The sequence below is a fragment of the Bos grunniens genome, chromosome 4, assembly GCF_055505025.1.
Source record: "Bos grunniens cultivar Pamir isolate PY7600 chromosome 4, Bosgru_T2T1.0, whole genome shotgun sequence".
Lineage (NCBI taxonomy): Eukaryota > Metazoa > Chordata > Mammalia > Artiodactyla > Bovidae > Bos > Bos grunniens.
Window position 1 is genome coordinate 17,700,102 of NC_141168.1, and position 27,734 is coordinate 17,727,835.

Here is a 27,734-nt window from a genome sequence, read left to right on the forward strand (position 1 = left end):
TATTCTTGCCTGGAAAATCCCATGGACGGAGGAGCCTGGTAGGCTGCAGTCCATGGGGCGCTAAGGGTCGGACACGACTGAGCGACTTCACTTTTGCTTTTCACTTTCATACATTGGAGAAGGAAATGGCAACCCACTCCAGTGTTCTTGCCTGGAGAATCCCAGGAACGGGGGAGCCTAGTGGGCTGCCGTCTATGGGGTTGCACAGAGTCAGACATGACTGAAGCAACAGCAGCAGCAGCAGTCTCTAGAAAAATAATACCCTTTTTCTGACTACAGTAGAGTAGAAATGCCTAGCACTGCAGTAATAGATCTGGTAAAGAGTGGTCAGCTACTTTGCATTGTTTTTCTTTTTAGTTTTTCACTTATTAGATCTTGTGAAATCCTGACAGATAAACTGTAAAGTCTTGACCTTTTTTAAAAATATTATTTTGCATATGAATATGTTTTTTTAAAAAGCCAAACTGTGTTGAAAGCACAGGGGCCATTTTATTCTGTAAAGAATAATCTTGATCCAGTCTCAGCTTTCTGTTTAATTATTTGGAAAATAAATTGACTCTCCTTTTCATCCTGTTCCTCTCTTCTTCCATAATCCCCTTTGGCTTATTTTACCTCAGTTGTGGAACTCTGAGGGGTTCTAAGTTTCTCTCCCTTTGCCAAGGGAAGGGAAGCAGTGAGGGTCAGAGGTGAAGTAATTTGAGTACAGTTTCCAGTCTAGTAATCCCTTGGAGACTCTATGAGGTGCAGAGGTTGTTTTGTCCTTCTTGGCCTCAGGAAAGAGACAAGGGAAATAAGAGTGATTTGGTCAGTGTGTCTGATGCCAAAGCTGCTGCTCCCTATCTGCCCCCCTGCCTCCCACCAGTAGAAATTTATTTAAGAGGGAAAGTCTGGTTTTAAAAATCATGGGTGGTGCAGCTCAGTGATTAAAAGCATAGTCTTTGGAGTCAGAAAGATAGATTAGAAGGACATTGTTTAATTTCTTTGTGTTTTGGTTTCATCTGTAAACAGTAGGTAGTGAACACTTTTTAGCATTGCTGAGGACCTGAATCAGTGTTCATATAGTGCATAGCAAAATAATAATTCAGTAAATGGCAGCTTAAAAAAAAAATCTCATATGAGAGCAAGTCCAGAAGCAAGGCTGATGTAGTAACTTAATATGGAACTCCTATCCTGGAGCCAGAAATGTAAACTGAGTGGAGTTGGGTATGATGCTGTCCAGAGTTACTATCCTACTGAAATATCTGACTCCAAAATCATGATACATAGTTGTCGAAAAGAAGTGTTAAAAGTCCGAGTCCCAACTATGCTAGGGTTAGGATATATTGATTTCATGAGGAATGCAACATAAGTCTAGATTTCTTTAAATTTGGTGCCATCTTGCTTTAGTCAAAGAGCACTTGGTTAGTGCAGATTAGTTCAAATAAGAAGAGAGGATTGAAGGATACATGGACATCTTATGGAATTTAAGGGCAGGGAGTACGGCTGGACCTCCTTGGTATTATTCATAACGGAATGTGTTTACTTCATCTTTTAGTATCTCTCTCTCTTTATAGCATTGGACAACATGGAACAACTTTTGCATTGTTTAGTTTCTTGAGTGTATCTGAATTGCAAATAGGTGCCCACTAGATCTGGTGACCGTTATGGTCCGTGTTGATGGAGTCATTTACACTAAATATGGCAATGAAGGCCCATCGGATTAGCAGAAGATACAGGTTTGTGGAGGATAAGCCTGTAGGGAAGGGCAGGTGCAGGAACCCTGTCTCTTGTTAATATTTTTACAAAAGAAAGAAAGATCTGGAAGCTGGTTGTGTATTAGCCCAGTTCCCCAAACTGAAGCTTCTAGCATTACATGGTGGCAGAATGCCATGAAAGCATGCTAACTTTTTATGAGAAAATAAATCTCTTGGAAGCTGATCCTGCAAATCTAAATTTCCAAGTTTGCTGTTGTCACTTCATAATAAGGATTGAATGTTAATCTTCATCTTCTTTTGAATTTCTTCCAGAGATATGAAGACTATGGAATGACTCCCCCATCAGGCCCATTACCTAGGTAAGGTTTTTAGGAGAAAATGTATCAGGATTTTTTCACATAGGCTCTTTCTTAACTTTTGCAGCTTTGTTTCTTTTAGCTAATATGAACAGAAATGAAACTCTGAGTTGAGTGTCATCTTGGTGTAACCAGAAGAGGAGGAAAAAAGTTAGAATTTAAGTCCTGCTTCTAGTAATGACGGACTAGATAATTTGCTCATGATAACTGGAAAAGCTGGACAAGATTTAAGAACAAAAACAAAACACCAGGTAGCCATCAGGGCAGTGAAACAGAATGGAGCCAAGATCTAGCAAATCCAGAGAAGTGAACCCTGCTTTTGGGTCCACTTTCTCCCACGGATACTGCTGATTCCAGACAAGGTGGCTGAGACGCTGAGCAAAACTTTTGACAAGACTCATGAGATTTGGAGTCCTAAAAATGCACTGTATCAGAAGTTTTGGGGGGACTTCACTGGTGGTCCATTGGTTAAGGCTCCACCTTCCAATGCAGGGGGTGCAGATTCATTCCCTGGTAAGGGAGCAAAGATCCCCTGTGCCTTATGGCCAAAAAACCAGGTCATAAACAACAGAAGCAATAGTGTAGCAGGTGCAATAAAGACTTTTAAAATGGTTCATATGAAAAAAAGTCTTAAAACCTAGGGAAGTAGAAGGAAGGAAATAATAAAAATAAGAATAGAATCAGTGAAGTAGAAAACAAATGCCATACTAGAGAAGATCAGCAAAGCTGAAAGTTAGTTCTTTGAAAAACTCCTAGAAAGAGAAGACCTGAATAGTCCTATAACTATTAAAGAGATTAAAATCATTATTAAAATTCTTTCTACAAAGAAAACTTTAGGGCCCAGTGGCTTCAACAGTAAATTCTACCAAACACTGAAGGAAGAAAAGATACCAGTATCATACAAACTCTCCTAAAGAACAGAAAAAAAGAAAACACTCCCTGACTCATTTTATGAGACCAGCATAACCTTGATAACCAAAAACAGAAAGGACAAGGACATTGCAAGGCAGGAAACATTAAAGGCCACTTTCATTCATGAACATAGATGCCAAAAATTTGAACCTGTATATTAGCAAGTGTATAATATAATACAATACGCTATCACATCATAATCAAATTGGATTTTTTTCCAGCAGGACAAGAGTAATGTAATATTTTAAAAAATCATTATAATTCACCACTTCGAAGTGAATAAAGGAGGAAAATCTTCTCATTTCAATAGATAAAACATTTGATAAAGTTCAACATCCATTCATAGTAGAAATCTTTGTAAACACAGAATAGAAGCATAGAGATAGGAATCTGATAAAAGTATCTTGGCAAATACTGGTTAATGGTAGAATGTTAAAAACTTTCCCTTTGAGAGCAAAAGCAAGACAAAGTTGCCTGCTTGCATTACTTCTATTCAGCATTGCCCTGGCCATCCTAGCCAGTATAATAACGCAAGAAAAAGTAACAGAAAGATTAAGGAATTCAAATAGAAAATTAATACTGTTATTATTAACAGATGATATACTTTTGTAGTAGAAAAATCCTAAAATGTCAACACATGAGTTGTTAGTATTAAGGAACTTTAGCAAGATGGCTAAATAGCAAGATCTTAATAATTAAATTACAAAGTAGTTGGATACCAAGATGAACAAGATCAGTATACATTATAAGACCAGTATACAAAAATCTCTTCTATTCATGAGCAATGACAGAAAATAAAAAAAATTTAAAGGTACTATATAAAATAGCATTCAAAAATATGAAATACCTCAGGATAAATCTAACTGAAGATAGTCAAGCCTTCTAAAGAAAGATATTCATGGATTGTGCAACTCAATATTTTTAAAATGTCAAATCTCCCCAAATGGTCTACAGAGTCATTGTAGTCCCATTCAAAATCCCAATAGTTTATTGCATTTTTTATTTATTTTTTTTAAATTAATTCATTTATTATAATTGGAGGCTAATTACTTTACCATATTGTAGTGGTTCTGGCCACACACTGACATGAATCAGCCACAAGTGTACATGTGTTCCCCTGTCCTGAACCCCCATCCCGTCCCTCTGAGCTGTCCCAGTGCACCGGCTTTGAGTGCCCTGTTTGATGCATCGAACTTGGACTGGTCATCTGTTTCACATATGGTAATATACATGTTTCAATGCTGTTCTCTCAAATCATCCCACCCTCGCCTTCCCCCACAGAGTCCAAAAGTCTGTTCTTTATATCTGTGTCTTTTGCTGTCTCTGTTGCATTTTTTAATATGTGGAAATAGACGAACTCATCTAAAACATATGTAGATATGCAAGGGGCCAAGAGTAGCCAAGACACTTTGAGAAAGAAGAGTAAGATGTTAGGACTATATTCTAAATGTTGCAAATTACTGTCAAGGAATGAGGAGTGTGGTGTTGCTGTAAAGCAAGACAAGTAGACCAACAGAGCAGAAAAGAGCATTCATAATCAGACCCACATGTGAATAGACAATTGATTTATTACAATGAAGGAATTGTAATAAAGACTTAGTCTCAGAAATCACATTCAACTATCCCTTGAATGATTCAGCTCTCCCTCTAGTCACACAGAAGTAGGAGTGTTATCTGCTTTCTCCTTACTTTCTCTTTATTTGCCCTCATTTTCAGAGGATTTTGTTTTTCGCCAGCCCTCCTCCCCTTCTCCACGCACTGCTTTGTGGTCCAGAAGCAACAAAGTAAAGGGAACAGGTGGAGACTCGATGATCCAGGGCAAAAGCTAATGCTCGGGGGGCCACGTGATCTGGTTTTGCCTGGTTCAATCCTAATTTATTCCTGTTGTTCAGCATAATTGTAAATTCCACTCTCAAAAGTGTTCTGGTTTGGATGCTAAATTTTATGGTCACCCAAGGTAAATTAGAGTATTTGGATCACACAGAACTCTCTGAGTATACAGTTTAGGATGAAAGGGGTGTAGATATAAGCAGGAGGGTGCTAATTGATTGGATAAAGCAGAAATCATTAATAAAAAGGCAAGCTCTTGTTCCTAGGTTAATGGTCCAGAGATTATAATTAGTTTAGGTGAGCTCTAGTTTACAGGGCTGGAAGGAGGAGTGTGTATTGGTTAAGCTCTTAGATCTGTAAGGTCAGAGATGTCAGACACCTCTTTCTGAGGTCAGTCAGAAACAGCAGCAGTTATTTAAAGAGAGTAATACAGGTTGCCTGGGTTTCAGTTTATGGACTGTACTCCAGAAATGACAGTGTAGAATCAGAGCAAGTTGGTGTACTTTCTCATCAAACTGGTTTAATCTATTAGTCAGTTCAGGTGCTCATTCATGTCCGACTCTTTGCGACCGCATGGACTGCAGCATGCCAGGCTTCCCTGTCCATCACCAACTGCTGGAGCTTGCTCAAACTCATGTGCATCGAGTCAGTACTGCTATCCAACCATCTCATCGTCTGTCATCCCCTTCTCCTCCTGCCTTCAGTCTTTCCCAGCATCAGGGTCTTTTCCAATGAGTCACTTCTTCATATCAGGTGGCCAAAGTATTGGAGCTTCAGCTTCAGCATCAGTCCTTCCAAGGGATATTCAGGACTGATTGCCTTTAGGATGGACTGGTTTGATCTCCATGCAATCCAAGTTTTAATCTATTAATTACTGGTTAACTGTCATTTGCAAGGAATTATAACTAAACCATCATTCTTTTTTTTTAATTTTTGAGTATCTTTAAAAGAGTGGTTCTCAGGGTGAGATTCTCAGATCCTTAGAGGGTCCTTGAGGCCTGTTGAGGGAGGTCTGTGAGGTCAAAGCTATTTTTATAATAATTTGAAGATGTCATCTGACTTTTCTCATTGCTTTGACCTTTGTACGGAGGTATGAATGCAGTGGTGGGTGAAGCTGTGGTGCCTTGGCTTGAATCCAGACAGTGACACCTAGCTGTTCAAGGACTCATTCCAGTCTTCCTCACTGCTGGGCAATCACAGATGTTTTTATTTTTATTTTTTACAGCATTTTTTTAAATGCCAGTTTTATGTTAGTATATCATTGAAACAGTAAAAATAAATTTTAAAGATTTATTTATTTTTGGCTGTGGTGAGTCTTAACTGCTGTGCAGGCTTTCTCTAGTTGTGGAGAGCAGGGGCTACTCTTCATTGTGGTGTGGAGGCTTCTCATGGCAGTAGCTCCTCTTGTTGTGGAGCACGGGCTCTTCAGTAGCTGTGGCTTGTGGGCTCTAGAGGCAAGGGCTCAGTAATTGTGGTGCATGGGCTTAGTTGCTCCATGGCATGTGGGATCTTCCCAGACCAGGGATCAAACCTGTGTCCCCTGCATGGGCAGGCAGATTCTTAACCACGGGACCACCAGGGAAGCCCCAAAATTTATTTTATTAAACCTAAACCCTAGAGTCTCTTAACAGTCTGGATGACAGGAGAGGAGACACATATAAAGCACTTTTGCTGATTATGGCCTCTGATTATGCTGATCAGAGAACTGATCTAACTGTTGCCGTGTTTTTGCTTGAACAAACAGCCTGTGGACTTGAGTGTTTGGCTTTGAAAATGAGCAGTGGGCAGGAAAACAACTGACAGCAGTTATTGCCAGTGATCAAATTAAGTTTTCAATTGGAAATTAAAATTTTACAAACTTGTCTGCCACGGTGAAACGGACAGTTTCTTAGTACTTAAAGCCTTTTCTGATGAGCTCGATGGTGATATTAATGAATGTGATTTTGGGTTACTGCAAAATAAAATGTGTCAATATCAAGAAAGTCTGCATAATTCAGTGAACCATTATTTTCAAATGAGCAATGTCATACAATCATGCATAAGTCTATTCAAAGTGCAAGGAAGCCCAGTAGTTTTAACATAACAGAAGATGAAAAGTTCATTGATAGTTTCAGAGTCAATATTGCCACTAACCTTCATAGGAAATATTGTTGAGTTTTGGTGTGGTTTCAGAGAAGAATATTTAACCAAAATACTATTTGAATATTATTTGGTCGGCTATTAAAATCTTCCTCCTTTTCCCAACTACATATTTATGCTTTTCTTCATAAAATAACTGATGGAAACTGATTGAATACAAAGTGTAGGAGAATCCAGATATCTTCTATTAAGGAATTTTTTTAAAAACGTAGAACACTTCTCATTAAATTTGGGTGGGGGGCATGTAGGAAAATATGGGCTTCTCTGGTGGCTCAGATGGTAAAGAATCCACCTGCAATCCAAGAAACCCAGGTTTGATCCCTGTGTCAGGAAGATTCCATGGAGAAAGGAATGGCTACCCACTCCAGTATTAGTTAATTCTGTGAAAAATGTTGACACGTAATAGGTTGAATATTGTTATTTTTAAATGAATTTTTCATTTGCTCTGTTTTAATTTTGAACATGATATTTATCTGTAGATATGCTCCACATAAACAAGAACTCTTGAAAGTGTTAGTTACTCAGTTGTGTCTGACTCTTTGTGACCCTGTGGACTGTAGCCTGCCAAGCTCCTCTGTCCGTGGAATTCTCCAGGCAAGAATACTGGAATGGGTTGCCATACCCTCCTCCAGGGGATCTTCTGAGCCAGGGACTGAACCCCAGACTCCTGCATTGCAGGCGGATTCTTTACCATCTGAGCCACCAGGGAAGCCAAATAAACAAAAGCTCTTGTGAATCCTTCACTCTTAGCTCAGTTGGTAAAGAATTCGCCTGCAATGCAGGAGACCCCGGTTCAATTACTGGGTCGGGACGATCCACTGGAGAAGGGATGGGCTACCCACTCCAGAATTCTTGGGCTTCCCTTGTGGCTCAGCTGATAGAGAATCCACCTACAATTCTGGAGACCTGGGTTCGATCTCTGGGTTGGGAAGATCCCCTGGAGAAGGGAAAGGCTACCCACTCCAGTATTCCGGCCTGGAGAATTCCATGGAATAGCCCATGGGGTTGCAAAGAGTCAGACACTACTGAGCGACTTTTACTTTCACTTGTGAGTCCTTATTTTCATGAATGCAAGTACGTCCTGAGACTAAATAGTTTGAGAATCCCTGCTTTAGAGCACTAGCTTTCAGCCTTGATGAAACTCAGGGACATCAGTGGAGCTTTAAAAACTACCATGGTGTGGGTCCTATGTCTAAAGATTCTATTTTTTGGAGGTCTGGGGTGTGGTGTGGGTTCCCCAGATAACCCTAATATATAGCCAGGGTTGAGATCCACTCCTTTAGTCGACTGCTAGAGATGAACGTGCCCTGGAGCTTGAGATGCACCCTTTTTGGGTCTGTAAACTAGAGCATTTTTTCTCCAGTCATCTGGCAGATTAGTCAAGCATCAGCTGTGTTCCTGCATGTGTACTGGACGGTATATATACAGTTTGTAGCACAGGAGATTTGTCAGGAGCAAGTAGAGTCCCTGTCCTCGGGGAGCCCATGTTCTGGGAGAAGAGATGGCTAATAAGCCAACAGACACATAGGTCTTATATTGCTTCAGGGCTGAGGGTGGACCTAATAAAATACCAGAACCAGGCAAGTGTGGTCCTAATGTTTGGGTGTGCTTCGCCTTCAGACCCAGTTTTGGACCCGGTTTGCTGCAGTCTTCGGAGCTGGTGCCTCCCGAGCCCCCACAGCCCCAAGCATCATCTGAAGCCACCTCATTTGCTGCCCGAGGGATCTACTCTGAGGAGGGGCCGTCAGTGGCCCGGCCTCGGCCTGTTGGGGGCACCACAGGTACACGTGGGCATTTCTTTCTGGCTAAGTTCTGCAGAGAACATTTTAGACTTCCGGGTGTCAGCATCCCAGCCCTGGCCTCTTCTGGCGGTAAGAGCTATGTTCCCTCGGATCCTGTTGGAGATGCATGGCTGGGAGGTGGGAAAGGACAGAGTGGCTGAGATCCCAAGACCTGGGGCCTCCGATTTGTTCCTGAGTCAGAGTCTCGAAAACAGTCCCTTCATGTGAAATTCCCAGCACATGTCTTCCAGGGAAAACGTTTTTGAAAACTTACCGTGAAACAGAAACACCTATTTCTGAGTGCTTACGATGGCATGAAAACAAGCGTTTATTTTAAGGAAGGCAGTTTCTAAAGTTGATCCACGGTGACTACAGGGAGATTAGTGTTTTATTTGGTCATTTCTGGGAGGGTACAACCACGGTTTTGTCCTCGAGCCTTACTTCCCTCGTTTTTCCCCTTCTACCTTTGCCTTGATCTTCTTCTCTTTTCTAAAATGTCCGTGTCATTTCCGCATGCCTCTGTGCCTGTCCTGTCTCTGCAGTCACTCACGGGCAGAGTCGGCAGTGGAAGGTCAGGGGAAGCTGGTGACAACATGAAACTGTTCTACGTTTTTTCTGTCCTCTCTTTCAAATCATCATTAAAAGAACAGTCTTAGAAGATAACAGATATAAAGTGCTTAAAATAGTGCCTACGGCTATGGCTAAGTCACTTCAGTCGTGTCCGACTCTGTGCGACCCCGTAGACAGCAGCCCACCAGGCTGTCCCATCCCTGGGATTCTCCAGGCAAGAACACTGGAGTGGGTTGCCATTTTCCTTCTCCAGTACATGAAAGTGAAAAGTGAAAGTGAAGTCGCTCAGTCCTGTCCGACCCTCAGCGACCCCATGGACTGCAGCCCTCCAGGCTCCTCTGTCCATGGGATTTTCCAGGCAAGAGTACTGGAGTGGGGTGCCAGTGCCTGGAATATCATAAATTGTAATATTTATTAGCTGCTATTATTACTACTCTTATTTCTGGTGATGGTGTAAATCATTAACTTTTTGGAAAGCAGCTTGGCAATATAACTTGATGAGCCTTTGACTTGGTAATTTGGGAATATGGGCTCCTCCCTGTCCCCCGAGGAGATCCAAAATATTGCAGAAAAACTACATGTGCAAGGATGTTTATTGAAGCATTGTTCAGAATAGCAAACAACTGTGAGCTCCCTCAATACCGAGTTATAAGGGCATCAGCGAGTAAACTTGTACAGCTATCTAAAATGAAGAGCTCAGAGCCAGAAAAAGGGAATTTCAGATTTTCTGATTGCCTCCTATGCATTTGGTACTTGACCTATTTTGTCTCTTTTAATCCTTGAAATAGCACTGTGAGATAGATTTTTTTTTTTAATCTCCATTTGAAAAGTGAGGCATTGAGTCTCAGCTGGAAAGATTACTGGGTGTCCAAGGTCACAGGCTTGTCAGTGGTTGAGCTGGAATGCAAACCCCTGCCTGCTGAGGGGTGGTGGGCCACTTGAATCATGAGGGAGCCTGTGCTGCCTCGTTAAGTGAACAAAGCAAAATACAGAATCATGTCTCAACTATGATTTCAACTGCTGTTGCAAGTCTAACACAAAGGTGTGCTTTTCTCCCTGTGAGGTTGTCTGAACCTTCACAAGTGATGACGAACACTGTGCTGCATTTCCGTCTTTTGCAAGATTTGCTCAAACAATGTCTGTTGGGCAATGTCCATTGTCTGATGGTTCTAAGAATTTTAATAGTGTTAGGAATCTTCAGTAACAAATGCTTCAGGACAAGTGCTCCTGTAGAGTACATTTTTTAAAAAAGTATTTGATTAACAGAGGCTGTTAATTAGGTAACTAGAGTAGGAACAGCCTGGAAGATGGAGAGGTCTTACCTCTGGAAAACCCTGAACCTTTGTGGGACTAGCCTGAGCATTCCAGATGAATGAGACAATCCCAGGTGCATTTGGAAATCAATGTTTTATTTCACAGCATTTGAAGATCTGTTTTTTTTCTCCCTTGATCTGTTGAATAGGGTTATTTCCATATGCCAAAGTTGATGGGAGAGAAAAATATGTTATTTAAAGGCTAGCTTTCACAGCCACACAAGGCCATGGTGTGCCTAAGTGTAGAATGAGCGCTAGAGATCATCTGTCTTTGCTTCAGTATACCTCGATGAAGAGGTTGGGTGGGTGGCTTTGTCGACTGAAAAAGAGGGACAACTTGAGAGGTGAGTTTTATTTCGGGTGAAATGAGGACTATAGCCTGGGAGACAGCACCTCAGATAGCTCTGAGAAACTGCTTCAAAGAGACAGCGGGGGAAGGTCAATATATGATTTGGTGAAAGGGGAGTTCAGTGCAACCAGGCACTTACTTTACAAGAGGTTTTCTGCTAGTCCCCGGGAGCTGATGTCATCATGAAGGGATTTAGTGCTTTTCTAGATATGAGGAGATGCAAAGATTGGGATCATGAAATCAGTTCCTGAAAATACCTAACTATCTAAAGACCTGTTCCACCAGATTCCCTGGAGCACAGAGTGCCTCACTCCACCCTGAACTCCCTTGGGGTGTTGAAGGTCAACAGCTGCAATAGCACAGGGTTCGGTCTCCTCAGAGGCAGGTGACAAATGCCCTAGTTGTTCAGTCGCTGGCTCATGCTCTCGGCAAGTGCCCATTTGTCATGGATAGTTTAAATTTTTAATTATGATATGACTAAATTTTGAAAACAATGTGAATATAACAAAAATGTACTTTAACATTTTGAACTCAAATACACACTCTGCCTGTTTTTTTTTTTAAAAAAAGGCATATTGCATTTTCATTTCCTTGTGAGTCTGAAAATCATAAGCAAGGAAGAACTAGGTTTCAGCTTCTTTATGGCTCCAAAACTTTTCACTCCTTTTTTTCTGAATGAATAAGGTCCCCATTATCTGTAGCCTCAACAGAAATGAATGGAAGGGCCCTCCATTATCCCCTTTATTCCCCGTCTTTTGATGTCTGACCAGGAAAATAGAAACATCACTAATAGCCACTGTATTGAGAGAAAGTAAAAGCCCACAAGCCCAGAAGCTCAGGTCTGGTTTTCTTAGGAAGTGTCTTTTCTGGGGGTAGAATTGGTGCCACATTTGAACAATGCTCATGTCCCCAGGGCGTGCCGAGGTCAGAACCAGAGTATCTCACTTGAGTAGCCTTCCACTCCCTTGCTGGTGTTCACTGGGCCCCTCCCTGTGTTCCTCCAGGCTCTCAGATCCAGCACCTGACGCAGGTGGGAATCGCCAGCAGAATCGGAGCTCAGCCAGTGGAAATCCCACCCAGCAGAGGCGGCCAGTATGGGGGGCCAAGTTGGCCTGCCTATGGGGAGGACGAAGCTGGCCGGAGAGAGGCTGTGAGTATCTTGTGTTGGGATCATCGCTGAGAATTCAGACACGATGGATATGGATTTCAGTTTTATAAGATGAAAAGAGCTATGGGGACGAATGATGTGAAGGTTGCATAATAGTGTGAATGTATTTAAAACCACTTAAGCATGGTTCAAATGGTAAATGGTATAGCTGCTGCTGCTTCTGCGTGGGAGATCTCGCTTTAAAACCTGCATGAAGTTTTAAGCTCCGTCACTTTTTTCCTCCTTGAGTGTATTTTTCTTTTCACACAGTCATGCATGCATGCCAAGTTGCTTCAGTTGTGTCCGACTCTTTGTGATCTTATGGACTGTTGCCCGCCAGGCTCCACTGTTCATGGGATTCTCCAAGCAAGAATACTGGAGTGGGTTGCCATTTCCTCCTCTAGGGGATCTTCCCGACTCAGGGGTTGAACTTGGGTCAACTTGGTTAAACTTGGATTGACGTGAGTTCGATCCCTGGGTCAGGAAGATCCCCTGGAGTAGGAAATGGCACCCTACTCCAGTATTCTTGCCTGGAGAATCCCATGGACAGAGGAGCCTGGTGGGCTACAGTCTATGGGGTCCCAAGAGTTGGACATGACTGAAGAGACGTGCATGCATGCGTTACAGTCTCAGGTCTGCACTTTACCTTTGCTGACGTTTTGCTTTTTCTGTGCCTGGCTTAGTTTCCTGAGTTGTTTTGGGTTTTCCCATCAAATCCAATGTGCACTTTTTGAGGGCCTCTTGGTCACAGTTTGCAGAAGTGAAATGTGGAAGTTATTCCAGGGCTCAAATGTCCTGTTTACCAGGCTATCGAGTTGCTCTTACCACAAGTGAAATCACAGATGTAGTATGTGTATGTGTGTATAAAGAGATTTTTTTTTCACTGAAAAAATACGAAAAAAAATCACTGAAAAGTATAATTCTTATCAAAGGAATGCCCAGTTAATCCATATTTTGCCAATGTCAGCAAAGCTAGTGTATGCTTTTGTGCAGATAGCTTAAAAAAAAAAAAAGCTGTGCAGAGCACTGACACATAGACACACAGACAGACAGATAGGATGGAAGATGACTTTGTGATCTTGTTGCCGTTCCACGGGCCCCATATGTGTTCTCATCACCCCTTCCTTGGGTTCCAGACTCAGAGCAAAGGCAGTTGCTCTTCCCATCGGTCTATCTGCCAGTTTCTGCTTATCCCTCTGAGCAGACATCCTTATCAGACCTTGCCCTCTCTGGGATGCTCCAGCCTCCCTCCCGGTCCAGCTCTTCAGGGCCCTTCCTGGCTCCCCAGTGGCCCACTCTCCTTCCACACATGGCAGCACAGGGATTAGCCAGTGGGGCCAACTGCACGTTCATTCTTTCTGTCTTTAATCAAGTGTGTATAGTTCAATTCAGTTCAGGTCAGTCCCTCAGTCGTGTCCGACTCTTCGTGACCCCATGAATCGCAGGACGCCAGGCCTCCCTGTCCATCACCAACTCCCTGAGTTCACCCAGACTCACGTCCATCGAGTCAGTGATGCCATCCAGCCATCTCATCCTCTGTTGTCCCCTTCTCCTCCTGCCCCCAATCCCTCCCAGCATCAGAGTCTTTTCCAATGAGTCAACTTTTCGCATGAGGTGGCCAAAGTACTGGAGTTTCAGCTTCAGCATCATTCCCTCCAAAGAAATCCCAGGGCTGATCTCCTTCAGAATGGACTGGTTGGATCTCCTTGCAGTCCAAGGGACTCTTAAGAGTCTTCTCCAGCACCACAGTTCAAAAGCATCAATTCTTCAGCTCTCAGCCTTCTTCACAGTCCAACTCTCACATCCATACATGACCACAGGAAAAACCATAGCCTTGACTAGACAGACCTTTGTTGGCAAAGTAATGTCTCTGCTTCTCAATATGCTATCTAGGTTGGTCATAACTTTTGTTTCAAGGAGTAAGCGTCTTTTTTAAATTAAGTTCAGGGGCTTCTTTATTGGACTACTTTCCCTTGCACAATTTCTCCGCAGTTACGTCTTTGCGTTCTGGTGGTGGGAGGCTGAGTTGTTGGTTGGGAGGTGGGTGGAGAGCGTTGGATGCCAGTTTGCCTCTGATCTTCCCTCCTGTTTTCCTGTGTTTGCTGTGGTTTTTCAGACACACGTGCTCGGACATCAGGAGTATTCATCACCACTGTTCCAGGTGCCAAGGACTTCAGGCCGGGAGCCCTCAGCTCCTCCCGGGAACCTCCCTCACAGGGGGCTGCCGGGTGCTGGATTGGCCTACCCCACCAGCTCCACGGAAGACCTCCAGCCCAGCCACTCCTCAGCCTCTCTCATCAAAGCGATCCGCGAGGAGCTCCTCCGGCTCTCGCAGAAGCAGACCGCCGTGCAGAACTTCCACAGCTGATCAGCCTCACCTTGCACATTTGCCAAGTATCTGCTTCCTGTGGAAGCAAGACTAAAAGGAAGTCAACTGAGCAGGTGTTTTTAATAGAAGGAGCATCTCCGGGGCGAGGGGCCCAACTAAGGGAACAGGTTGCAATTTTAGAAAATGCCCCAAGTCACGTGACAGCCCATGATGCTTTTCATATGTTGGCAGTTTTGTGACCACCTAGGTTCAGTTGAAATTTATGTACTTTTGGCCAAAAGCCAGCAGCACTTCACAAAAGACCAACCACAATTCTAAGCTAATGAAATTCCTAAGTTAGTCTCTTTTTTTTTTTTTTTTTTTAAGGTGAAAGATGAAAATGTGTAGATGGTGTAGGGATTAAAGGAACCTAGTATTTCCGTGGGAAGATGTGACTCAGACTGGTTTGTACGATGAACCTGCTGCTTTGTTTTCTGAGAAAAGAGTTTTGAAGACATTTTATTAACTGCTTGATTTTCACCCTCTTTTTCCTCCTTAGGAACTTCTTTTAATAGTAATATTAACAACATGAATACTAAGACTGTTTGGGAATTTAAAAAGCTACTAGTGAGAAACCAAATGATAGATTGTAGAGCCTGATGATTCAAAACGAAGCCATCAACTGCATTTTCCTTCTTCTGGTGCTACAGCTCCAAGAGCCCCTTCACCTTGTCTGTGAAATGCAACTTTGGCTTTCTCAATGGAAGAACATGTGGAAGGTTTCATTTTGTTCTAGAAAGAGGAGGGAAAAAGCCTCTCCACATAGGAAAAGCTTAATATTTATTTGGTTATTCAAAGTACATATCAAAGTTTAGATTTACACTCTTTAATTGTATTTGCCATTTGTTGATTGGCAGAGGTAACTGCCTATTGCATTTCATCTGAGTACATCTTCATCAAGGCCAGTCCTATCGAATGAGGCTTTGAGGAGGCCCCGACGAATCCTGGCACTTTGCTGATACGTTGCTCCCAACTTTGAATGAGGAATCTTACATAAGCAAAAATGCTTTGTCACAGTTCCTAGGACCACCGAATGGTTAGTTATTTGTGAATGCATCTGTGGTAATCGCATTCCCTATGTTCGAGACCTGGAAATGAGTTCTGTTGAGCCTCTTTGTAATGAGCCAAGAAAGGAAAGAGGAGCTTTGAGACCACGAGGGAGAAAGAGTTGCTCCTAATTTCTGATTTCATTGTGTATAACTGTGCTGAGTGACTGTTGAAACCCCCTTTGGGCCTGACGGAGGGGTCCTCTCACTTGAGATTGCCTCCTGAAGGGACTATCTCTCCACCTCCCGAAGTGGAGTGAGGACTAGAGTAACAAGGGCTGTTCTGTTTTCTGGGACCTGAGTGAAATGAAGAAGAACAGATGCAGATAACACTTTGCCATGAATCCTTTTTTATTAGCTCAATTAATATCTTTAATTAAACAACATATACACAGGCAGAATCTGGGGCTCTGACTAATCAAAATCTCTGTATCTGTGTCAGATTTTAAGAATCCCAAAGCAGCTAAAATAGTTCCCCAAAGTGTAACCATTGGGCTCCAGTGTTATGTTTCTGCCCTTCCTGCATTAAGCCTGTTATGTAGACTCGTCTCACAATCCAGGGAGAGTCAGTTCTGGGAAATTAAAATGTAGGCATTTTTTGTCTTTATGCCTCTGAAACAGGAGAGGTGAGAAGGATGTCTGTTGAGAATATGAAATAAAGTAATGGGAGCTCCTTTTCAGGTACCCTTCCTGGGCTCCAAAGAGCAGGGGAGAGAGGACCCTCATATGGGCTTGATCTCTTACCTCTCAGTCTTGATTTAATACCAGACTTGCCCAGAGTGGAGGGGTCTCTTTGCCTGTCATTCAGAAATACCAGGATCCTGAATGTGTAAGGAAGAATTTCAGAGATTCTTGCAGATTTTTATTTCGGACACCTTTTGGCAACTTCAGATTGAGGGCCAGCTGATAGCCCCTCCCCTCCCATCCTGCTCAGTATCCTAAGTGTTCACACTTGGAGTGTACAAATGTGGTTACCTCCTTAGCACGCGGCAGAAATGGGCCTCTGTTTTAAATGGGGCTGCGACAGCAGTTTTGATGCCTTTCAAACTAGCAAAACGGGATTCTGTCTCTATTTTTCTTCTTAGAAGGGATATACTTTTAAACCAACGTCAAGACCAAAGATGACATGTAACATAAATGGTGGTATGTGGTGGGTGTGAGCAGACCGGTGAGATCCCCAGCACTCTTGCGTTGGTTGTAAAGCACACTCAGTTTGCACTCAGTTTTACCGTCAACTGACCCAGAACATACCAGCTGTCGTGGGAACACCATCCCGAGTGGGGCTTCAGACACTCAGTGAATGGAATCTACTTAAACGAGAGGTCCTCATGACAGTTGTGTGGCTTTGGCGTTCCATTTATTGAAACACTGCAAAATGAAAACTGAAATTTTATGTCTATTCTTTTTTTCTGATTTTAAAAGTTCTCATGGTAATAGCAAGAGCTATACATTTGAGTCAGAGTTTTAGAGGAGACTGTTTGTTGAAATGATCATTTTCAGATTCTGCACAGTCACTGCCCGGCTGTGTCAGGCCCCTTGTCTGAGCCTCACTCTCCCCATCAGCCACGTGAGAACGGGCCTCCCCCGCCCCGGATTTCTCATTGCAAGGATCAGGTGTGGTCATGTGGGCAGACATCCCTTGAGGAGGGAGCACAACGCACTGAGAATGTGGGCTGTCTGTGTGATGGTGCTGGGATGGACCGTCTGATCTGCGGTGACCTCCCAGTGAGTGAGTTCACGTGGAGGAAACCAGAGCAACACCAGAGGCCCCGTGGGACTCCACTTCCTCCCTCCCGATTTGCTTTCAATTCACTTCCTTCACCATTAACTTTCAGTTCTCATGCATTGTTCGGATTTTCTGCTGTTTCTGGCACCAAACACGAGCCCTGCCTTCTGAGATCTTAGGATCTGAATCAGACAACACCCTCTGGTGTAAAAGATGGAAGAGATGGAAAAATAACATGGTTTAAACATCAGTAAAATGCACCCAAGTACACAAGTACATTGGAAGGAGGAATGGAACTTACACGTTTGGAAAACAGTGGGGTCTTGGGGAGAACTCAACATCAGAAGCCACGGAAGACAAGAGCTTCCCAGGCACATGGTGAGATGGTGTGGGAAGAGCTGAGAGTGGGCCTGGGGAAGGATGGAGAAAGTGGTGAAGCTGCTGTTGAAAATAACCTTGAACCTGTTCTCCAATACGGAGACCAAATCCCTAACTGCACCATCAAAGGAGTTTTGTAAAGAGGAAGAAGTGAGGGTCTGAGGAAACGTCTGCAAGAACCCAACAAGAAAATGACCAGGCCTGGGAGGAGGTTTGCGGAGGAGCACGTCTGTCCTAGAGGGGACGGGGGAGTCCCAGAACTGCCAGAGGGCCAGTGTCAAGTGTGAAAGACGTCTGCCGAGGTCTGCTGCTAAGCGCAGATCTCAAGGGTCCGTCATTCAGCCGCATTTGATCCTTTGTGGAGCGCAATGGGTTATAAGTAAATATATTTGACTTTACAGCTACCTACACCTTTTCCTCCAAATTGTATTTAATTTCAGAGCGTCTTTTCATTTTGGTCATATGTGGCTTTTGAGCTGCAGACTAAGCCAGTTTCTGCCAACCACGATTTTTCAGGGCATGAGGCCTGTGATGCAGGGCACAGGTGAAGGGACGCCTGGAGGCTGCGGGCTGAAACAGGTAATCCTGTGCTTTACGAGCCTCCCATTGAACTGTGTGCAGGGTCAGTGTTCACTGCGTTTGCACAACTTAGTGCTCCAGTGACCAAACCAACCACTCGGACACAGATTGGCATTTGTAGTTAATTCAGGAGTTAATCATTAAATACATCTCTCTCTCCCTTTCCTGTGAGCTTCCTAGACATGAATTAATTTGCTGATTGGAAGGAGAGCTGGTGAAAGGTTCTGGGTGGGTGGGGAGGGGGTTCCAGTCTTCAGTACCACACACACTGTAGCTGTAGATGTTTTAGCCATTTCATTTCTACCTCCAGAGCAGGTCCCCAAAGCCAGACTCCAGAGCCCACCTAAGCCACCTTTGTTCCAGGCAGGAGCGTGAGGAAGTCCACTTCTGCACCTGCAAGGAGACCATTTGAACACAAAGCTTGTTTTTATGGGATGGTAAACTGAACTTCATTTTTACATTTAATCCGACACCGTCACGGATATTCTTACAACAGGTGAGGGGGGTTTCCATCAACAGCTGCTGTAACACACTCATACACTGTGTTAGGCTCACACTTGTGACCTAGTGAACAGGGAGTGTGTGCATTTCAGGTTTCTTTTGATACCCTTGGAGGTGATTTGCGGTGTTTAAGAGGTGTTTAAGATTCGTTTCTCTAATTTTATGAAAAAGACTTGAAAACTGAAACCTCACGGTACGATCCTAATTCCATGCTGTGCGTGTAACAGTACACTTGACAATTTATCTTAACACGCCAGCAGCGTTGACATTTAGCAAAAGAGTATCAAATGCCTTGGAAACATGAAACAAAGTTGGGAACCAGCAAGCAAGTGAAAGAAGGAAGGAATGTCACCCTCTGAGACACCCTTCTTGAAATTACTTTCCCACAGGGTAGATCATCATGCATTCTGCTTTTCCTTCTTTCTGCGGGTTTTTCTGCTCTGGGGCCACTTCACATTTAAAGAAAGAGTGGATAAATAAAAGGGACAAAGAGAAAAATTGAAGTGATTTAGGTCTCACGATCCCTGATTCCACGGAATCTTTCCGGACAACTTGGAACGTCATGAATGCCCCTTCTCATGTCCACCAGGTTTCCAGCGTTCATCACTTGACTCCTTGAGTGTGCAAGGTTGGAATAGTGCCGGGTCAGCTTCTAGCCAGGCTCCCTGTACTGTTCTGCAAATGTGGGGAAGGAGGAGGGGGCCCTAGGGGAACAGAGGCAAACCAGTGGGCTCGGTTGCTCTAAGCAGCAGAGGGTTAATTTCAGAAAAGGGGAGTAGAAACTCTCCACTTTGCCTTCCTCCAGGGCATGGTCTAGGGAGCGTTGGAGGTGGGGTGAATTGCACCCTTCCAGGACAGGCTGTCAAACCGAGCGCTCTGGTGTGCCCACTGGCCACCTCCGACTTTGTTAAGGTCCATGTTCTTCTGAGTTCCTGCACTCTCATTCCTAGATTATGAGTGTTAATGTACGAAAAAATGCAGAGTAAATTGAGGCCACTCGTGGCATCAATCCTGCAGCTTTGAACTTGACAATCATGGTTTGCTGGTCTCAAATGGGCCCTTAAATTTCAGTATGGGTAAATGATTTAGTAATCAAGCTCTCTCTTCTCTTTGCTGGTTATGTTTCTTACCTTCAATTAGCTGCACTGTTTTCTAATGTGCTGTAGAGTTTTTGAAATAATTTATGCAAGTGTTTGGTTTCCATGTTTACAATTTATACAGCTTTCCTAGCATTTTAAATGGAAATGTCAATAAATGCTCTGAATTGGTGTCAAGTGATATTTTCTGTTTATTTCCTTTGCAACATGATAGTTCTCTCATGTGCAAAATGTGAAAGTTGAATGCAGTGTTTCTTGTTCTCTGATTTTTGTGTCCGTCGTGAGAACACCTGATGCTTTCATTTTCCAAGGAATTAAGTTGAAAGTAGTCTATTCAGTGCATGGAATTTGCAGAATTGTTGTCACTCAAGGTGGTTGGCGCCACTCCTTTCAACTCACTGTTTTGCTTTACAGGCTCTCCACTAATCAAATTGATGCTTCCACTAAGAGCAGATTCATTTTGGAATTAAAAGATTAGGACTATAATCTAGAAAGATAACTGAGAAGATCCTATGCAAACTTGAAGGGTAATAGGATAAACCTGGAGTTGTTTACGAAACTCAAGAAAATAAAAACCCCTTGAAACTGAGAAAAGCAAGAGGAACTGCAAAACACAGAGGAACTCAACAAAGGAATGAAATGTGGAAACCTGCATAGGATTCTGGACAACAAAAAAGGTTATCAGTGGGAAAAAATGATGAAATCTAAATACAGCCTACAGTGTAGTTAGCAGTATTGTACAGAGTTTCCTTTATTGGTTTTGCTAACTTTAGTATTAGGGGAAGCTATGGAAAAGGTATACAGAAACACTCTATTTTTGCAATTTTTCTCTAAAGTTAATTGAAATTTTAAAAACTAATCTGGTACAGATAAAGCCCAAAGGTCCTCGCAGAGACTATTAAGAGTCTGCCCTGGGCATCCATGACCCACAACTTGCCTTGCTTCTCAAGGCAGTCAGCTCCTGGTGAAGTGGAAACCACAGTTAATGATTGCAAGTCTTGGCAGAAAATAAGGCTTCATGACGGAGAGTTCACAGGATCAACCAAAAGGAGAATTTGAGCTTAAAAATTGGAGGGAGTAGACCACTATGAAGAAAGTTTACAGAGCTTAAAAAAAACTAGTAAACAGAAAGACAGGATATCAGGAAAGTTTAAACACACTGACAAAACTGAAAATCCATGAAAGAAAAATAAAGGGATTAAAAAAAATACATATATACACACTGGTTAAGATATGCCAATATTTTAGACATACCTGAAGAAATAAATGTGATAGTTTTAAGATACTTTTATGTTCTTTTTTAATCAATATTGTATTGGATTGAAAGTAGCTCAGTCATGTCTGACTCTTTGCAACCCCATGGACTATATACAGTCCATGGAATTCTCCAGGCCAGAATACTGGAATGGGTAGCCTATCCCTTCTCCAGCGGATCTTCCTGACCCAGGAATCGAATTGGGGTCTCCTGCTGTGCAGGTGGATTCTTTACCAACTGAGCTATCAGGAAAGCCCTGATATACTTCAGATTAAAACCAGGGGACTACCTGGCACACCCTGTTCCCCTAGGAGATTTCACATGCTCTGATTGTAAAAAGATTCAAAATAGTAGAACAGGGAATTAGGAGAAGCAGCTAAGGCTTAGGAGAAAGGTCAGGCTGGTCCCACGCCCAGACCCTGACCACTAGGTTGACATAAATGTGGATTAAAACCAAATTGGCATTTTTTCTCCCTCTTCCTCCTCTTCCATGTTGCACCTGCTAAGCGCAGCTTCAGGTAAGAAGAAAACAAGAAGCAAAAACAAATAAGAGATCCTTGGTCCAGTGCCTGGGTTAGGTGATTAACGAAATATTTTTATTGTTGTTGAGTTGCACACTATTTATCTAGTAACTTTCTTCCTCTAAAGATCTCCCTCCCCTTCCTTGCTGGACCTTCCTGGGGGAGTAATTGGAGGTGGTATGTGTTTGATCTCTCTGGTGTTGGGAGACTGGAACAATTGTAGTCACAAATCTCAGTAGCCCACATTCATGTAGTTAAACTACTATTTGTCATACTTGTGCCAAAGGATAGAATTACAGAAGTGTGAAACATAGAACATATCTGGACCACTCCTATTATAAAGTTGTTTTAGAGTAACTGGCTCATAGGGGGTTACATCAGTACCCTGAGAATACTCATTAGTGTAAGTATTTAGATTTTGATTTTGTGATGTGATGATATTCCTGAAATCAGTGGTTTCTTTCATTTCAGTTCATTCAGTCACTCAGTTGTGTCTGAGTCTTTGCGACCCCATGAACTGCAGCACACCAGGCCTCCCTGTCCATCGCCAACTCCCAGAATTTACTCAAACCCACGTCCATTGAGTCGGTGATGCCATCTAACCATCTCATCCTCTGTCGTCCCCTTGTCCTCCTGCCTTCAATCTTTCCCAGCATCAGGGGCTTTTCCAGTGAGTCAATTCTTTACATCAGGTAAGTATTGGAGTTTCAACTTTAGCATCAGTCCTGCCGATGAATATTCAGTACTGATCTCCTTTAGGATGGACTGGTTGGATCTCTTTGCAGTCCAAGGGACTCTCAAGAGTCTTGTCCAACACCACAGTTTAAAAGCATCAATTCTTTGGCACTCAGCTTTCTTTATAGTCCAACTCTCACATCCATACATGACCACTGGAAAAACCATAGCCTTGACTGGATGGACCTTTGTTGGCAAAGTAACGTCTCTGCTTTTTAATATGCTATCTAGGTTGGTCATAACTTTTCTTCCAAGGAGCAAGTGTCTTTTAATTTCATGGCTGCAGTCACCATCTACAGTGATTTTGGAGCCCCCCAAAATAAAAATAAAATCTGTCACTGTTTCCCCATCTATTTGCCATGAAGTGATGGGACCAGAGGCCATGATCTTAATTTTCTGAATGTTGAGCTTTAAGCCAACTTTTTCACTCTCCTCTTTCACTTGCCTCAAGAGGCTCTTTAGTTCTTTGCTTTCTGCCATAAGGGTGGTGTCATCTGCATATCTGAGGTTATTGATATTTCTTCTGGCAATCTTGATTCCAGCTTGTGCTTCATGCAGCCCAGCGTTTCTCATGATGTTTCTTTCATTTAGCATTTTACAATTCTGAGATTTTTCTAAAGAAAACATCAGTATGAAGAGTTTTTTGTTTTGTTTTGTTTAAGAATGACTTAAAAGCTCAAATAGAGTTGCTGCATTTTAGTACAAATGTTGATCTTTTCCCCCCAAAGTAGTTCTGCACTGTGCCTGTTTTTGAAGAACAGTAGATATGTTCTGCTTTTAGAAGAAGTGAGAAGTAGCTATTCCCTTTAGAAATTCCTAAAGCGGTGTGTGTGGGGATCAGTAGTAGGGGGTGGGGGTGGGCTGTGGTGGAGAGGCAGGGAAAGAAAGAAATCATGGCCTGGATTTAAAGTCAAGAACCAGCAGGTGTTTTGAATGTTGTTTTACTTTTATAGTTCGCTGATATTGTTCTTTCTGGATTCTTTGCAAGACAAATATGATACACAAGTTACGAGTAAAGTTCTTGAAAAAAAAAAGATGTAATCAAATTTAAATCAGAACATCATATTACTGCAGGTAGCCCATTAACCCCAATCTTTTTTCATTGTATCTTTTCTGGAAAAAATGCAGGTTAGCAAAAAAAGGAAAAAGAAACCAATATAACTTCACCATTAGAGATACTGCAGTCAAAAAAAATTTTTTTTAATTTTAATAAATCTCAGTCAATTTAATCTTGTTTGGTGATTGGGACTGATCAAGGTGATTTGCTTTCTAATTGTTCTTCTAATAAGCTATTGATTTGGTTTCCAACGTATACAAGGGCTGGGGGAGGGTCAGGAAGAGGGCAGAAGCATTAGAATTGGTGCAGGGTATACACTGGAAAGAAGGGTGGGATATGTGCCTGGGGACCTTCCACTGGGGAAAGTGGCACCACCACCTTGAGAGCCCCATCCCTTTGTGGCTAATTCTGCGGCTGCCTCTGGGGAGCACTGCCTGATTGACCTCCTGACACGTGGAATTTTGCAGGAACTTCACAGAGCTTGTAGCTGAGATAGAGGACTTCATGGACAGAGAGGCCTGTTCAGAAAACAATGTCCCATTTCTCGCCTTTAAGGTAACTCAAAAACTCTGCCTTCTGCACATAAACTGCTTTGCGGGGACCCTGGTGAAAAGTGTCTGCCTCAGTATCTTTCTCTTCATTGGCTAACGGCACAGACATCAACTTTCCATAACACATTTCCTCCCAGACTGCCTACCTCTCTCTCCCCAACTCACTGATGGATGAACCAAGAGTAACATCTCTAGTATTGCTGTAGAATCAAAAGTTGCTTTAGCCTATGACAGAGTCCTCCGTGTCTCAACCCCTTTCTGGATAATTAAGATTTCTGTCTTCTGAGGTTACTGGCCCCTGGACCTCAGAAGTTAAAGAGTTTGTATGCTCTTTCCATCAATGGGTTCAGAGTGACTTACTGAATTTGAGATACCTCAACATGTAGAAGGATGGTATTGTGACAAACAGCAAGCAGAATTACAAATGAACTTGACAGGCTAAAACACAGGAAAAGAATGTTAACAGAATTTCATTTATTCCTATAAAATTTGAAGTTCTACTCCTAGGTTTAAAAAATCTATAATATGCATATATGATAAAGGGAATATGGTCTAACAGGATTTTATGGGAAAAGATTTGAGGATGTTAACATTCTAGGGACCATTTGGAGCACTGGAGATGTTTGGGGAGCAACCCTGACTTAGACATTATCAATAGTAACATGTTGCCCTGTAAGAATTTCTATCTCCCAGGTTGGTTACATGAAGAATTCAGGCATCCTATTTTGAAAGAAATGCTCATGAATTGGATGGAAAGACTGGGAGAAAGGGAGCCAGAATGTAAGGACTGGAAACCACCTCCTTTGAGAAAGAAACCAAGAAGCTAAATGTTTGCCCTGAGGAGTGAAGGCTTGTAGGAGACAAAGCTATCTTCACGTGTTCGAAGTGTCATCATGAGAAAGAGAATTGACTTGCTTTACGTATTTGATTGTATTCTGGAAGACATAACTATCAACCCAAGAAAGTCGGTCTTGGCCCTGTTAAAAGAAAGAACTTAGCAATGATTTCAGTAGGTCGGCACAGAAAAGTCATCTCTAGAATTTCTTCCCATTGGCCTCTTGTGAGGACCTTCTTCCATGGCACTAAGCCTGTCCCCCCATGGCCTCCAGCAGAAGGACTGTATCTCTGGGCATTGAGTCCTCCCTCCCAGTCAGTTCTTTTCCAAGATGCTCATGGGGCAGCGAGGAAGAAGGAGAGGCTCTGGACACCTGGAACGGAGATGATGCTATGGATAGGACTGAACACAAGGAGCTCAGGCTCTCCCCAGAGTCAGTATGGTGAGGGGACGTCCATCTCCCTGCTTCATTGTTCTTAGTTATGCCATAAAATGAAGGAAGGGCAAGATGTTGTTTAGTATGTCTTGAAGAAGTAGCTGTGAATAAAGTTGAATGGCTTAAAGAGTCGCTTCTATAGATAGAACATGGCATGTTATGTGTATATGAAAGTGAACAATTTCAACTCCAACATTGAGAATCTCATGGAATGGCAAATAAATTTGCTGAAAACTGACCTGTCTGATAATACTGTAGCTACATGAGTGCATTCATTAAATAAACATTGATCAAGTACCAGCTCTGTGATAGGTACTGTTATAAGCACCAGGAACTTGGAATACACTGGGGAATAAGACCAATTTCATGCTCCAGTAAACAGCATGGAGGCCATCAGTCTCTGGAGTGCTGGTGAAAGAAGTTAGCTTGGACACAGAGTGAAAGAGGACTAGGAGGGGAGAGATGGAGAGAAGGGAGAATTCAGACAGCTCTTTTCAGGCACTTTGCTGAGAAGGGAAGAAAAGGGATGGTAACTGGAAGACAGGGCTGTAGGGTGAATGATGTAAGGTTGTCAAATAAAATACAGGGAACCTGATTAAGTTGAATTTCAGACAAGTAGGAAGGCTTTGTTTTCAGTTTTTAGTATGTCTTAAATATTGCTTGGTGCTGCAGTCCATGGGGTCGCAAAGAGTTGGACACAACTGAGTGACTGAACTGAACTGAAATATTCCATGAGACACACACTAATATGTTACTTGTTTACCTGACACTGAAATTTACCTAGATGTCTGTGTTTTTACTTGCTAAACGTGGCAAGCTTAAAATTAATGGATACCAGACATGTTGTGAGCTAATGGGGGTGACCCATGGAGTGAAGACAAGAGAAGAAAGTGAGGAGGCTGGGATTCAGTGGATAATGGGGGAGTAGGAATATTATCCTATTGTGTAAGAGGGGAAACAGAACACAGCCCAGATTCAGGTCAGTCTGTAGAGATGCAAAAACTGACAACCTTTCTGCTCTGAGAAAAAATTGATTTCAAATGAGTAGGTTACCATTTCTTTAGATTTATTAGCTTAGGACTTTTTAATAGGCAGCAAAAATATTATTTCACAGTAAGAGAAGTCAAGTTGCTCAGTCGTGTGAGACTCTGTGAATTTTCCAGGCAAGAGGACTGGAGTGGATTGCTGTTTCCTTCTCCAGGGGATCTCCCCGACCTGGGGATTGAGCCCAGGTCTCCTGCATTGAAGGCAGATGTTTTACCCTCTGTGCCACCAGAGAAGCCCAAAGATTGTCTAATTTTGTGCTTTTTATAAGATGAGCTCTGCTTCATTTTCCCTGGCTTGAAAGATACATTCAAATTAATAGTGTTTGTTATTTGAGGTATCATGGGCTCCCCATGTGGCCCAGTGCCACATCCAACTGCCAATGCAGACACGCACGAGAAATGGGTTCAATCCCTGGGTTGGGAAAATCCCCTGGAGTAGGAAATGGCAGCCCACTCCAGTATTCTTGTCTGGGAAATCCCTTGGACAGAGAAGCCTGGAGGGCTACAGCCCAGGGGTTTGCAAAGAGTCAGACGCAACTAAGGACGCGTACAATGGCTGAGTGGCAGGGAGCTCTTTCTTTTAAATTTTGTGTGGCCCAGAATAGAGTCCCTCTTGGTGAATATTCTGTGAGTTTGAGGAGAATGTGTAATCTGTTGTGGTTGGGTGAAGTAGGCTATGAATGTCAATTAAATTCAGTTGATTGATGGGGCTGTTCTGTTCAACTATGTCCTTACTGATATTTTCTGCCTGCTGGGTTTGTCAGTTGCTGACAGAGGGGTACCGAACTCTCTAGCTGTAATAGTGGATTTATCTGTTTCTCTCTGCAGTTCTATCAGTTTTTGCCTCATGTATTTTGTTGCTCTGTTGTTAGGAGTATGCACAGTAAGAATTGTTATATCTTCTTGGAAAATTGGCCTCTTTATCTTTTTGTAATGCTTCTCTTTATCCCTGATAAATTTCTTTCTCTGAATTCTGCTCTGAAATTAATATAACTGTACCAACTTTCTTTTTATTAGTGTTATCATGGTATATCTTTCTCCATCCCTTTACGTTTAATCTATGTATTTATATTTAAAGTGGGTTTCTTGTAGACAACATATAGTTCAGTCTTTTTTTTCTATCCATTCTGATATTCTTTTAATTGGTTTATTTAGACCACTCACATTTAAAGTGATTATGACATGTTTGCCCTATTTGTTACTATTTTCATTCATTGACTTGTTCATTTCTGTTTTTTTGTCTTCCACTCTTTTAATACCTTCTTTGCTTTTATGAGCATTTAGGGCTTCCCATGTGGCTCAGCTGGTAAAGAATCTGCCTGCAATGTGGGAGACCTGGGTTTGATTCCTGGGTTGGGAAGATCCCCTGGAGAAGGAAAAGGCTACCCACTCCAGTATTCTGGCCTGGAGAATTCCATGGACTCTATAGTCTATGGGGTCGCAAAGAGTCGTACACAACTGAGCGACTTTCACTCACTCACTATATCATTCCATTTCTCTCCTCTCTTAACA

The 27,734-nt window shown here is 42.6% G+C and overlaps 2 protein-coding genes across 2 annotated transcripts in view; both read left to right on the forward strand.

The window, feature by feature from the left end:
* The window catches only part of KIAA1549 (KIAA1549 ortholog), a 124,519-nt gene extending 104,552 nt beyond the window's left edge, over positions 1 to 19,967 (forward strand). The window contains exons 17-20 of the mRNA XM_086395344.1: positions 2,007 to 2,053; positions 8,552 to 8,712; positions 11,949 to 12,094; positions 14,208 to 19,967. Coding sequence (XP_086251470.1) covers positions 2,007 to 2,053; positions 8,552 to 8,712; positions 11,949 to 12,094; positions 14,208 to 14,459 — 606 coding nt within the window. The 3' untranslated portion in view covers positions 14,460 to 19,967. The remainder of the gene's footprint in view (positions 1 to 2,006; positions 2,054 to 8,551; positions 8,713 to 11,948; positions 12,095 to 14,207) is intronic.
* A 2,147-nt stretch (positions 19,968 to 22,114) lies between these two features.
* Positions 22,115 to 27,734, forward strand: part of ATP6V0A4 (ATPase H+ transporting V0 subunit a4) — a 98,173-nt gene continuing 92,553 nt past the window's right edge. Inside the window, exons 1-2 of the mRNA XM_086395353.1 lie at positions 22,115 to 22,254; positions 23,822 to 23,909. The gene's annotated coding sequence lies outside the window, so the exon portion shown is untranslated. The remainder of the gene's footprint in view (positions 22,255 to 23,821; positions 23,910 to 27,734) is intronic.